Below are 13225 nucleotides of genomic sequence, written 5' to 3' on the forward strand. Positions count from 1 at the left end.
TTAGAAATGTTTCATTTGCTGCTTTGTTAGTTTTAAACATCATATGAAGTTATAAGCCTGGGCTGGGTGCTAACATTCCATGTAATTATTCTAGATGTCTGGGCGCTTTTTAATTTTGCACTGCACATCACATTGCTTTATGTAAGCTCTGCTACTCATGGGTAAATCTGAAGTGGTCAGAATCCGTTTTCTCTGGCATACGGTCAAGTTGAAAGCGTAAACTGTGCTTAAAGTTCAACAGGTTCACTGGAGATTACCCTGCTCCATTGCTGATTAGACAAAGCTCTTGTTGTAAATTCCCATCCTCTTGATCTCCCCTCCTCTTCACCCCACTTTCATTTAAACTTCTCCTTTTAAAAGTGCTGTAATTTCATTATGAATATATTCTCTTTTTTATTAAAGAGAAGACAGAGTAAAGAGACTGTGATTAGTAGTTGAGGATCTATAGCTGAGTAATGCTAAGAGATTCTTGGGTATGGATTTCATATTAATTATATAGTGCTCACTGTGGACTGTGTGGTTTACAGACAAAGTTGCAAACAAGATCTCTTCCTAAAGAATTTGCAGTCTAAATATCTATACCAGCAAGAGTCCTGTGATGTACATTAAGTAAGACTAAAAGAATGGTCTTTTTTTCTTTTTTTCCTTCAGGTTTCTTCTCAAAAAATGGCTGGCCAACAAGTTCTTCCCCAAGCTTTGTCTCTGAGCAATATGCTGAAAGCTGTGAAGATTAGGGAGAGAATTCCTGAAGACCTTGTCAAACCCGCCAATGGAATAATTCATCACTTTAAAACTATGTACAGATATACAGTAGAAATGTTCAGAATGTGCCAGTTTTGTCCTCAGTTTCGGGAGATCCTTCAGAAAGCTTTAATTGACCGATCCACCCAGAGCTCACTGGAACATCAGAAGAAGCTGAACTGGTGCAGGGAAGTTAGGAAACTTGTGCCGTTAAAGACTAATGGTAAGATATGTGTGTGTCATTCCACTAGTATTAAGACAGGGTCATAAGGATGTAGCACGTTGTGTTAATAGGCTTGTAGTTTGCATTGCTAAAATAAAAACATAGTTGCTTTATTAAAATAATGTGTCTTTTTTTATCTTAGCAACACAAATCAAAATCCTATTAACACAATATGCCAAACCAATTCTTAATCTCTGAGGATGCACAGTGTGCGTCACTGATATATCAACAGGTTGAAAGGTTCATGGACGTTTAATAATATCATAAATCTTTGGTATGGTAGAGTGATATGTCCTTATCGATGAGGACTTCAACCCCTACAATGCTGGCATTTTCCATGATGCCTTCTAAGGACCTGATTCTGTACTAGTAGTTAGTATAGTACTATGACCCCTCATCATTGTAGTTTGCAGGCTGAACTCGGTTGTTAGTGATTTTTTGGTATAACTCTAAGTACTGTATCAGTTGGAGTGTCTTAGACTTCCAGCCTTTAGCTCTCTGGCTGTGGAGTCATCCCCTGATTAAGCTAACTAATGCTGAATTGTGTTATGGGATAAGAGGGCTTTCTTTTTTCCCTGCTTGTGCATAGCTGCGATTGTCATTAATGACAGTTACATACATGTATAGCAAGGTGCATAATTCCCATTGATTTTAAATGAGAGTTAAAGAAAAGTAGCATGTGGTACTGCTTTTAATATATTTTATATTATTTCAGGGTCTTGGGGATGATTTGGGAGAGGTGTTTTATAAATGTGTGTCTTATAGTATCTCCTAAAGAAAACAGGGCAAATATAGTAGATCATGGGGCTAGAGTCCAAAGATTTTGTGCGCAAGAGACTTATATTTAAATTAATTAGCGGTAAATTCTAATGGATATGAGAGTGTGAGCTGTGAAATATTGCATGTTCCTCAATCATTTCTTTTCATATGGACATACATACACACTACCCAGTCCCCCTCATTCATATTTCTTTCTCAAAATCTACAGTGTCCCATTAATGCTACTCTTCCTACATATGATGAAATTTTATGAAGAGTAATACAGATCTAATCATGAACATAGAAGCATCGTCTAGTGGTAACTAACACAACTACTAAGAAAACAATATAGGTCTATACGTCTGTAATAGAAGCCCTGATGCCGCAATGAACCCCCCATAAATTGTCCACTTGCACAAAGTTCCACTGACTTCCGTGAGCCGATGCAGGGGGTCTACGCATGTAGAGTTCATTGCAGGACTGAGGCCACATTTAGCACTTGTTGCAGCATTTTGCAAACACTAAATAAGTAATCTTGTCACAAGTGTTGTATCACACGATCTATTTCATGCCGTATAATTGTAGCCATGCCGATTCCAGAATATTAGAGAGGCAAGGGAGTCCAATAAAATATATTACCTCACCCACAATATATTTCAGTCAAACAGATTAACTAAGAAAATGTATAATCTAGTGGATTGCTCCCTGAAATGAATAGAAACATTTTAGGCCCAGTCCTGCTATTAACATAACAAGGAACTGCACAGCACCCGCTGAATATATTTTACTGGATTGGGTGAGGAGTGGAGGACATTATTTGAAATGAATATAATGCAATGGTTTCAGAATGTGACTTGTCTACCGCCTGTACATATGTGTACTAGAGGCATTTCTGGAATGTTAAAACTGCGATTTATTTGTTTTTTTTAATTGCATTGAGTTCAGTGCACTGCTCCCAGGTCAGTAGGGGCTGTTGGTACTGCAAGGCATTGGGGAAGAAGAAATGCATCTCATTACCTTCTGTGGTTTATGCAAAATCACCACAACACAAGGCCTGTTCAGGACAAAGAAGATAAACAGTGTGGGTTGGAGGGAAGGATGCTTCAGAGTAGGAGTGGGGCGTGCAGGAACCCCTTTAATTTCCCTGGAAACAGTGTTAAGTCTTGATGAATGGAACAAGTTTTTCACATAGCATAAAAACAACGTTTTTAAGGGAGTTCATTTACTTAATCTTTAGATGTGTACAGAGTGAATTTGACAGTTTTTAGTCAAAGACGGATTTGCTATTTAGAACTCCTTACAGCTGCAGTTTTTTGAGAGCCAAGGAAACAAATGCTTCTTCTAGGATTTTGGTAACGTGAACTTTACCTAATATGTACAAAAGAGTATATATCTGGGTGATTCACCATGTATGCTCTGAGAATATGAGAATGGAGTAAATGAGGAAGGGAGTAGGAGGTATAAAAATTGAAACCATGTTTTTAAAAAAAAAATTCCAGTGTCTATTGGCTGTAGAGATTTCACTTGTATAATGATTAGGCAGTCATTCCAGCTCACCCTAACCACACCCACTTGGAAAGTCCAGTATGTACTTCATAGTTCAGATGTGTATACATCAGAACAAGAAGTACAATAGCTGTTGCTCAATTGCTAGTCAAATAACTTAACCCTGGGGAATTCCAAGTGTTGTATAGGGAATTTTGTACGGGTGGTTCTCAATAAAGAACTGAAAGTAAGTGCTATAATAAAAAAAAAATCTTATCTTTGCTTTTGATTTTGCAGAGGGAAAATTTTAACAGGATGCGTTACTTGTCTTACTTTTATGTCAAATTTCTTCTAGTTCAGGCAGAAGACTTTTCAGTTAATATTGTGTATTTTTCCCTGATTCTGAGCCCAAAATATGGTTTTAAATGAGATTTTGCAAGAGAAGGTTAGGAAATCAGAAAATGAATTTCACCCTATTCAGAAGGCCTAAAATTATTCAGCAAGTCTGTAACCAATTACAAGTTTACAAAGGATTCATGGAGTGCTCAAGACCTTGTGCATGGCTTTGATTTGATTAGGCCTTTGGAGAACAGCAGTCATGAGAATGGGAAGGGGTTTAAAGCTCCTAATGTATGTAACAAACTGATACATTGGAAATAATCTGAAATAATTTCTTGTTGGTATCTTCAGATTTAAAAAATTATCATAAATACAAATTCTTGGTTCTTTGTTAACCTCCTTGCAATGTACAAGGAAATTAATGTGTCTTCGTGTCCTTAGATGACGTAAGTCCCTTTGTAGTGAACAGTGAATCCCAGTGGTGTCCAAGAATAGTTTCTTTGTGTCTTCCTTTCAGGATACCCTTGGGGAGGAAGAAGGGGCATGTGGTTAAAAGCCCAGGATTGGGGGAGGGATTAAAAACAGGTTTTATTCCCAGCTCTTAACATACTTTCTTGTGTTTATCTTGGGTAAGTCACTTAACTGCCCAGAGCAGGGGTGGGCAAATTTTTTGGCCTGAGGGCCACATCTGGGTATGGAAGTTGTATGGTGGGCCATGAATGCTCATGAAATTAACAATTCAGATATATTCAAATACACTTTATTTAATAAAGATACATTTTAGTGGAAATCAACATTAAAACTTACTTACGATTATAAATATACCATCATAACAAAGTATTACAATAATTAAACCAAACGTACCTCCTTTCCACACCCTCTTTGATTAATGTAAACAATGCAGCTGGCACTCCCTGGCCAACTACTCTTTGTTTTATCCTCAACAATGGAAAATTAACACTATTAAAACAGCAGAATAACCTAAGCCAACAAGTAGCAGGCACGTGGGCTTACATGTTCCAGGCTCTGATGGCGCTTTTGGGTTGTGCAGCTGCAGTAACATGCATGCCCTCACGCAGGTCTCACCTGAACACCTGGGAGCGTCGGGCAGGCAGAGCGGGGCAAGCTCCTGACCCCACTCCCGGGGGGCTGAATTAAAAGGTCTGAGGGACCAGATGCGGCCCGCAGGCCGTAGTTTGCCCACCCCACCCCAGCCCAGCGCCTCAGCTTCTCCTTCTGAAAAATGGGATAATACTTTCCTACCTCTCCGTGGAGTTATGAGGCTTCAGTCAATGTTTGTAAGGTATTTTGAGATTCTTAAATGGAAGGGGCTGTGTGTAAATGAAGACCAAATTATTATTTTATTTATCATTTTTATTCTGTCTTTCAAAAAGAAACAAGTCTCTGACATTTTTCACTAACCTGACACCTGACATTGAACAATACACTTCAGTATTAGGGTGAGAGGTGCCCTAGAAAAGCAGCAGAGATTGTTTCATGTAGGTTTCAGAGTAACAGCCGTGTTAGTCTGTATTCGCAAAAAGAAAAGGAGTACTTGTGGCACCTTAGAGACTAACCAATTTATTTGAGCATAAGCTTTCATGAGCTACAGCTCACTTCATTGGATGCATACCGTGGAAACTGCAGCAGACTTTATATATACACAGAGAATATGAAACAATACCTCCTCCCACCCCACTGTCCTGCTGGTAATAGCTTATCTAAAGTGATCATCAGGTGGGCCATTTCCAGCACAAATCCAGGTTTTCTCACCCTCCACCTCCCCACACAAATTCACTCTCCTGCTGGTGATAGCCCATCCAAAGTGACAACTCTTTACACAATGTGCATGACAATCAAGTTGGGCTATTTCCTGCACAAATCCAGGTTTTCTCACATCCCCCCCACCCCCATACACACACAAACTCACTCTCCTGCTGGTAATAGCTCATCCAAACTGACCACTCTCCAAGTTTAAATCCAAGTTAAACCAGAACATTCGGGGGGGGGGGGGGTAGGAAAAAACAAGAGGACACAGGCTACCTTGCATAATGACTTAGCCACTCCCAGTCTCTATTTAAGCCTAAATTAATAGTATCCAATTTGCAAATGAATTCCAATTCATTTTTTCTTTTCTTTTTGTTTCATGTAGGGCACTTAATACTTTCTTTTTGCTTTTCCTCTTGACAGGACTCTTCTGTCATATATAACACAGCAAAATGCAAGGCCTTGCAGTGCAGTGTCATCCATTATAGTTGAGCCCTAGACTGGCCCCCCCGGCTATGCATTTGGCACAGTCCCCAAATCTGGACCCATGTATTTTCAATCCCTATCTTCTACATTGCATCTTAAACAAGAGTAAACAATGCTTGTGGAGTAGAGGATATCCCTCTGTTTACTGCGTTTATTTAATACGTTCTCTTAAGCTTTGTAGTTTTGTTTAAATTTATGATTGATTTATCCTTTTAAGACAAACTTAGTTATGTGTGAGGCATTTGCAAATAACCCCAAAATTTAGCTCATGTTGATTTATTGTAATTTTTCATCCTTTTGCCCATCAGTGTCAGATATAATGAGCTAGTTTACCCAGATTGGAGCAGGAAAGGTGGGATTTATACCTCCCTGCCACAGCCTGCCCCCCTGCATCCAGTGGAGAGTCAACTCAGGAGGGAACGGGTGGTAGTTTTTGGCATCCCTCCATCCGTCCCTCAGGGTTTTCCTAAGGAGAGGGGCTCTAAGCTCCACCTTAGGAACCCCACTAGTGGAGGCTGTTGAGAGGAATTCAGGATCAGGTCTGAACTAAATAACTTGGAATTTGTTCACTGTGCTTTATGGGCCAGTTGTTCCTTTTGCTACTTCTTAAGGAATTGTTTTTTTAAAAGTAACCAGTAACTTTCCCATAGGTGATGGTAATTGCCTCCTGCATGCTGCATCCCAGTACATGTGGGGTGTTCAAGATGTTGACCTGGTCCTGCGGAAAACACTGTTCAGCGCTCTGAAGGAAGTGGATACGCACAACTTTAAGCTTCGTTGGCAACGAGAGACACTTAAATCGCAGGAGTTTGTAGAAACAGGACTCCACTATAACACCAGGGTAAATTAACTTGACTGCATAGTGCTATGACATCGGAGTAAGCTAACTTGAGTGCGAAGACTTGGTCATGTTTACTTGCTTGGGTGGGACTATAGGGTGAGAGACAATTATGACAACAATCCTAAGAAGAAAAAAAGGATCGTTATGTAGATAGCTTGAGAAACTTTTTCTTTGGAAGAAAAGAAAAAGATTAATAGCTTGGAGACAGGTTTTGATATGCTGTGCTGCAACCAGTTCTTGATCTACATGTCTGTGAGCTGGTGCTAAAGAATATTTAATTCTTTCCTCAGAACTGGGAAGAGGAATGGGAGAATCTCGTCAGAATGACATCCACAGAAACATCAGTGGCCCGAAGCGGGTTTCAGTACAATGCGCTGGAAGAAATCCATATATTTGTCCTTGTTAACATCCTCAGAAGGCCGATCATAGTTCTTGCAGGTGAGTCCTCCATGCCAGTTGCCTTTTATGACTTAATGTTAAGTGCAAAATATATGTCTTTGTAAATGTTCTGTTGCAGTGTTTTAAAACAACAGAAATAACACATTACACTTGTCTCATAGTTGAAAGGAATTTGACCTTATTAATATTCAGTGTTTTTTCCTTAAATAGATAAAATGCTGAGAAGCTTGGAGTCTGGTTCAAGCTTTTCTCCACTGAACGTCGGTGGAATTTACTTGCCTCTCCGTTGGCCAGCTGAAGAATGCTATAGATATCCTATTGTCCTGGGATATGACAGTATGCATTTCACATCACTGGTCACTCTGAAGGACAGCGGGCCAGGTATGTTGTATTCAAATTATCTGCTTGGGCTGTATGTAGGATTTGTATGATTTTTGGTATTTGTGTGTTTTCTGCCCCCCCACCCCCCTCTTGACAGTAAAACGTTTAAAATATAATCTGATCAAGAGTTACATTTGAAATGGACACAACAAATGTAAATGATATATTCCTATTTAAATGTTCAACAGAGTCTTCAAAATGTAAATAGTTTACATGATATATATATATACCTGCTAGAGCAACGGTCCCCAAACTGTGGGGTTTGCCCCCTGAGGGGGGAGGGTGCGGAGGAACATTTTTTGCGGGGAGGCACAGTGGGGCCTGGGCCAGCCCCTGTGGGGAGGGTGGGGAGGGAACATGTCTCCGGCTTTGGTTCCCAGCCTCAATGCTGGGCTGACCCTGGCCCCGCTCTGTGCCGCATCTCCTGCTCCTGCCTTCCTGCCTTGGCCCTGCTCCCAGCCACGGCTCCCACTCCCAGCTGCAGCTATTGGCCTTGGTCGCGGCCCCAGCAGTGGCTCCAGGCACAGCCTCAGCCCCCGGCCCCGCTCCCAGTCCCGACCCCCAGGAGGGGGCACGGACAGATTACATTACAGATAAGGCGGGGGTGGGACATAAAACGTTTGGGGACCGCTGTGCTAGGGCTTCCGGAAAGGAATCAAAGGTTGTGTCATATGGAGCCACAGTACCTATTGCTACTAAAGCACCATTTAGTGGATGGCTAGCTATCGATGGGTTCAGTCTGAAGCATTGCCTTTGCTGCGGAGTATTGAAATTTATTGCAATGCACTGACTTTAATTGGTGCCCTGCAGCAGAGGAAGCACTTTTTAGGGCTCGTCTACATCATGTAGCTGGGGTTAGTGACATCTCTGTCTGTGTGTTTGTCCGTGTGTTTTTTGTGTACCCTGTTGTGAATGGGAGAACACCTTTCTAGATTCATACTGGGAAATTGTCCTGTAATAAGGTTCAAGAAACTAAACTGTCCTATCCAGGTTAAGTATAAAAAAATGTATTAGGACATTGAAACCCCAAATGGTTCTCGGCATGCCCTAGTGAGCATCTTCATTCCATCTGCACTGTTTGGGAACAGGGATGTAATCATGCATGCTCTTTTCAGGCACTGTTGCTGAATTTCAGAGTAAACAGAATGAAGGGATGATATTTTGCTAATCATATTTCACGGTTATTGCCATTTCGTAAAACTCACCCGTTTTGTTTCACACAGAAATCCGGGCTGTCCCACTGGTCAGCAGTGAACGAGGCAGGTTTGAAGACTTGAAGGTGCACTTTCTGATGGACAACGAGGAGATGGGAAAGGAGCAGCTACTGAAAGAGTACCTGATGGTGATAGAGATTCCGGTGCAAGGCTGGGACCATGGTACAACTCATTTAATTAATGCTGCAAAGTGAGTGGTGGTGTTCTCTTCCTACAGCTTTATAGTTGTTGCTGATAAAAGTCTTATAGGATAATGTATTCAGTCTTTCCTTTCTTTCTCAGCAACATGCATATTTATATACACCATTATGAAATCATGTCACTATTAATAATAATGTACCTTTGGTGGCATAAGATGTTAGCTTGAAGCAGGCTCAAATTTAAATTCTGCAATTTCCAGTCTTTAGTTTCATAAGGTAGTTAATAAATTAGTCCTGTTGTCTGCCAGGTAGGTAAAGGGGTGTGACTGAAAATGAGAACTCGCATTCTTGTTTAAATAGCTTTTGGGCAAATTGTGCCTTGAAGTACATTCATTGCACTGGGGAAAGTGTGCAGCTGTTGTGGCCGACTGCACTGGCTTCCGGCATTCTGCTTGTCCAGTGCAGCCGCAGGCAGAACACTGCAGGGGTGTAGTGTAGAGGAGCAGGAGGCTGACTCCATGCCCACCCTCTTATGCTTAGGATATGCCCCTTTGGATGTAGAGGGCTTTTGGCTGTGCTAACCTCCTCTTTGCTCTGAGTGCACACTAACAGCCACATTCTGCCCACTTCCTGAACAGATGCATGAGGGAGAGACTCCCTGCAACCTCCCTTTCACTCCAGTCCCCGTGTGCAGGAAGTGTTCTTTCTGCTCCTGAAAGGTTCTGGATTGACCGCCTTGAAAATTAAAATCCCCCACCCACGTGCAGCATAGGCAGTGGTAAGACCACTTCTCCCCTTTGCTGGGCTCATGTGCCTCAAATGGATCACTTCTCCACATCTGCTCAATTGTGGCCTCTAACATAATTGCAGTGTGGGGTATTTTTTTTGTGATGTGGACACTAGACAAATAGGAACTTCTCTGAGCCAGGACAGGACATCTGCTCATTTCACAGAAGCAGGGTTTCCAGTTTTAGATATCAAAGCAAAAATGGGAGTAGGCATTTAAAAAATATGTATCAACATCTTTAGAGATGGAAATTGTTTGCAAAGTGGGCTGGTGGGTCCTACAAAATTCCCAGTTTACTCTAAGCTGAGCCCTGGAGTGCTGGACTTCAGTGGCCGCTAAAAGTTTGGAGTTTTTTAACATCAATTTACTCCATTCCAAATGAGCTGTAATGTGCCTACAGCTAAACGCTGAAAACTGCATTGGCCAGCATTCTGAGAATACTACCAACTAGGATTGTATCAAACCACTATTTAGAGGTGAAAGGCTCCATTTAACTTTACTAGACAACTTTCAAAATATGTCACTCAAAGCTACAATTTACCATTGTGTATTTTTAATTCAGCAATATGGATATGTAATAATTATCTCTTTACCTCCTTAAATTTGTATGTCCTCATCCAGTGTTGCTTATATTCAATACCATGCCCACTCCTTGCCCCTTTCAGACACTGATATACATGTTGATTGTTTTGTTTTCTTATTTGGTCTTCAGGTTAGATGAAGGCAACTTACCCAAAGATATAAATCTGGTGGAAGATTACTTTCAACTGGTACAGCATGAGTACAAGAAATGGCAAGAGAACAATGAGCCTATTACGAGGGAGACCTCCACCAGGAATAGACTGGAACTGTCCTTACCTCAGCTGTCTCTTGTAGAGGTGAAATGTGAAACTCCCAATTGCCCCTTCTTTATGTCTGTGAACACCCAGCCCTATTGTCATGAGTGCTTTGAGCAGAGGCAACAGGGAAATAAACCAAGGAGACCAAGCACCAAAACAGCATCTGAAAAGCTACGGACGACTGGAGCAGGCTCATCTAGGGTTGAGTTTTGTGAGCCCGGGGGAGGGCTATCTGAGGAGCCAGTCACAGGGCCTCATTCTGCTCCTCCAACAGCTCCAAGCCTTTTCCTGTATAGTGAAACCACTGCTATGAAATGCAGGACTCCAAACTGCCCTTTTACGTTAAATGTGCAACACAATGGACTCTGTGAACGCTGCCACAATTCCAGACAGCTCAGTCCTTCTAACAACTTGGACAACCTGCGACATTTAAACAGTGTGACATGTAAAATCTGCCTTCAGGACACGAACAGGACCTTTAATGGCATCTGCAGCTCTTGTCTCAAAAGGACTACAGAGCTGTCAATTGCCCATCCTGGCTTCCTGCCTACATTCCATCAGAGATCTCACTCTGACCCTTCACAGCTATCGCAGAGCCTCCTTCAGCATTCCTGTCATGCAGCACCCAGCAACGATCTGCCTTCCGCAGTAATGCTTCAGGCTGCTCACAATTCAGAGGAAAGGAATGGAAGTAGCCAGTGCAGAAAACCTGGCTGCAAGTTTTTTGGGACTCCTCAGAATGAAGGCTTTTGCACTCTATGCTTCTTTGAGTACAGGGAAAACAATGGTAAGTGAAGCTAGTTTTAGTTCCCTAACACCTTAGCTTCAGGTCATTGTCTCTGAAGATACAGAGTGTTTTTGTGGGAGTTTTTTGTGTGGGAGAGGAAGCGTTGGAAGGAGGTGGTGCTAATACAAAAATATCAAGGATGGGCCAACCAGTGGTGTAGAGCAGCAGCATTACTGTGATGAGAATATATCCTTGACACACTTATTCTTGTATAAACCATGGTACAAGATAAGGGTGGGATTTTTCAGAAGCACTCAGGATTGGCCCAGTTCTACTGAAGTCTGTGGTAAAATTCCCATTGACTACTGTGGAAGGAGAGCTAGGCCAGCTCTGAGTGCTATTGAAAAATCTCACCCATAAACCACTTTTAGTTATGTTTTGCTGTGAATTGTCTGTAATTAAAGTGCCTTAATGTCACAGTGATAGGAGTTGTAGGAATCAGTCAAATACGACTTCATTGTCACTGCCTAAAGTCAGGTTTCATTAGTAATGCAAGGGCCGCATTCATTCTTGATGTAGCTATTGAAGTTATCTGTGCAAGTTAAGTAAGAAAGACTCTGTTTAAAAAAAAAAAAAGTGGTTCTATATTAGAAGATCAGCAGTCACTTTAGTAGTGGTCACGTTTGGGAAGTTACATTATTAAAATGTGCCTATTTTAACCATTTTTTATTAGTTCTGTGTTGTATGTGAAGTCAGGCCCTCATATGGGCAATATTCTGTAGTTAAATCAAAGGATACAGTCTTTACCTGTTACTACTCTTCTCTAAAATGAGCAAGGATCTCTCGGGGGTAGTACCAAGAGATGAGTGTAGGAAGGGAAATAATGCATCTGTCTTGCAGAATAGCTCATTGCTGACACTAGTGGAGTACAATCTGAAACTTTTCACATACCTTCAAGTTATGGAAGCTCTCTGGTAGATCATGTGGTAGCAGTTATGTGTGTTAGCAGTTTATTTTCAGAGGTCATTCACAACATAATTTTTTCCAGTTGTGTATACTGTATTCCACAGCAATCTGTATATGTAGGCTTTTTAATAAACCAGTGAAATGTAGCCCATTCATTGCTGGTCCTTTGCGCTACCACTTCTATTTAACATTCCACTGAAATTGCAGGGAAATATTGGGATGAAATCCTGGATCCACTGAAGTCAACAGCAAAATTTCCCTTGACTTCAGTGAGGTCAGGTTTATGCTTCTGGTCCTTTTAGCAACTGTGATCTAACTTGAAAGTACAGAAGGAGGCAAACTTTGATTGAATTGTTTCAGCAACTTCTGATTTAAAAATAAGATTAGTAGCCACCATTATTTATATATCTTAAAAAAGGTGAATCTGTTCTGAGTATTTGGGGTGGCCTCATACCTACTTGAGGCTAGATGACTTGTTTTGGAGACCAAAGAATTCTGTGTTGCCTTTTCTGTAATCAAAAGTGTTGTTCTCATTCAAATAACCTCTCTCTTCTTGCTTTGTATGGTAGGCAGTGCCTCACTACTTCATCAGAGAAGGTCTCAAAGGAATTCTCCTGCTTCTGGACAGCCTGGGACCTCTGCTGCCACATTCCATAACACCATTTCCTGCCTGGGGCGAGAATGTGGCACCCTGGGCAGCACTATGCTTGAAGGGTATTGTCAGAAATGTTTTATTGAAGCACAGACTCAGCGATTCCGTGAAGCCATAAGGACTGAACAGCAGCTAGTGGGACAATCTGAAGTAAGTGAAACTATGGGAATCTTCCCCCAGTGTTGAACCCTGTACCCTTCACCCTAATATATCTTAATGAACAGTTTCAACTGTAGAATAGAAAATCCCCACGTTACTGCACCTCCACTTTCTGAAAAGGAAAATTTTGAGTAAGTCACTACTCTGCCTTCCGGAACTGAGCAACCAGGGAGGTGTGGAAGTCTTTCCCATGTTACATCTACAGCAGACAGTGTGGTGATGAACACCACAAAATATCTTGCAAGAGCCTTTGTCCCATGAGCATGAAAAGCCTTGGAGAAGTCCTAGAAGAACAGCATCAGTGGCTACAGATTTTTCTT

At 41.4% G+C, this 13225-nt stretch overlaps 1 protein-coding gene across 2 annotated transcripts in view; it reads left to right on the forward strand.

The window, feature by feature from the left end:
* The window catches only part of TNFAIP3 (TNF alpha induced protein 3), a 111844-nt gene that overhangs the window by 4844 nt on the left and 93775 nt on the right, over positions 1-13225 (forward strand). For both annotated transcript variants that reach the window (XR_012158061.2, XM_073337442.2), the window contains exons 2-8: positions 652-964; positions 6451-6641; positions 6932-7079; positions 7251-7421; positions 8645-8825; positions 10275-11188; positions 12664-12896. Coding sequence is in view for 1 of the 2 variants with exons in the window: in XM_073337442.2 (XP_073193543.1) it covers positions 652-964; positions 6451-6641; positions 6932-7079; positions 7251-7421; positions 8645-8825; positions 10275-11188; positions 12664-12896 (2151 nt within the window). In the remaining variant the exon portion in view is untranslated. The remainder of the gene's footprint in view (positions 1-651; positions 965-6450; positions 6642-6931; positions 7080-7250; positions 7422-8644; positions 8826-10274; positions 11189-12663; positions 12897-13225) is intronic.

Source organism: Lepidochelys kempii, chromosome 3, assembly GCF_965140285.1.
Source record: "Lepidochelys kempii isolate rLepKem1 chromosome 3, rLepKem1.hap1, whole genome shotgun sequence".
NCBI lineage: Eukaryota > Metazoa > Chordata > Testudines > Cheloniidae > Lepidochelys > Lepidochelys kempii.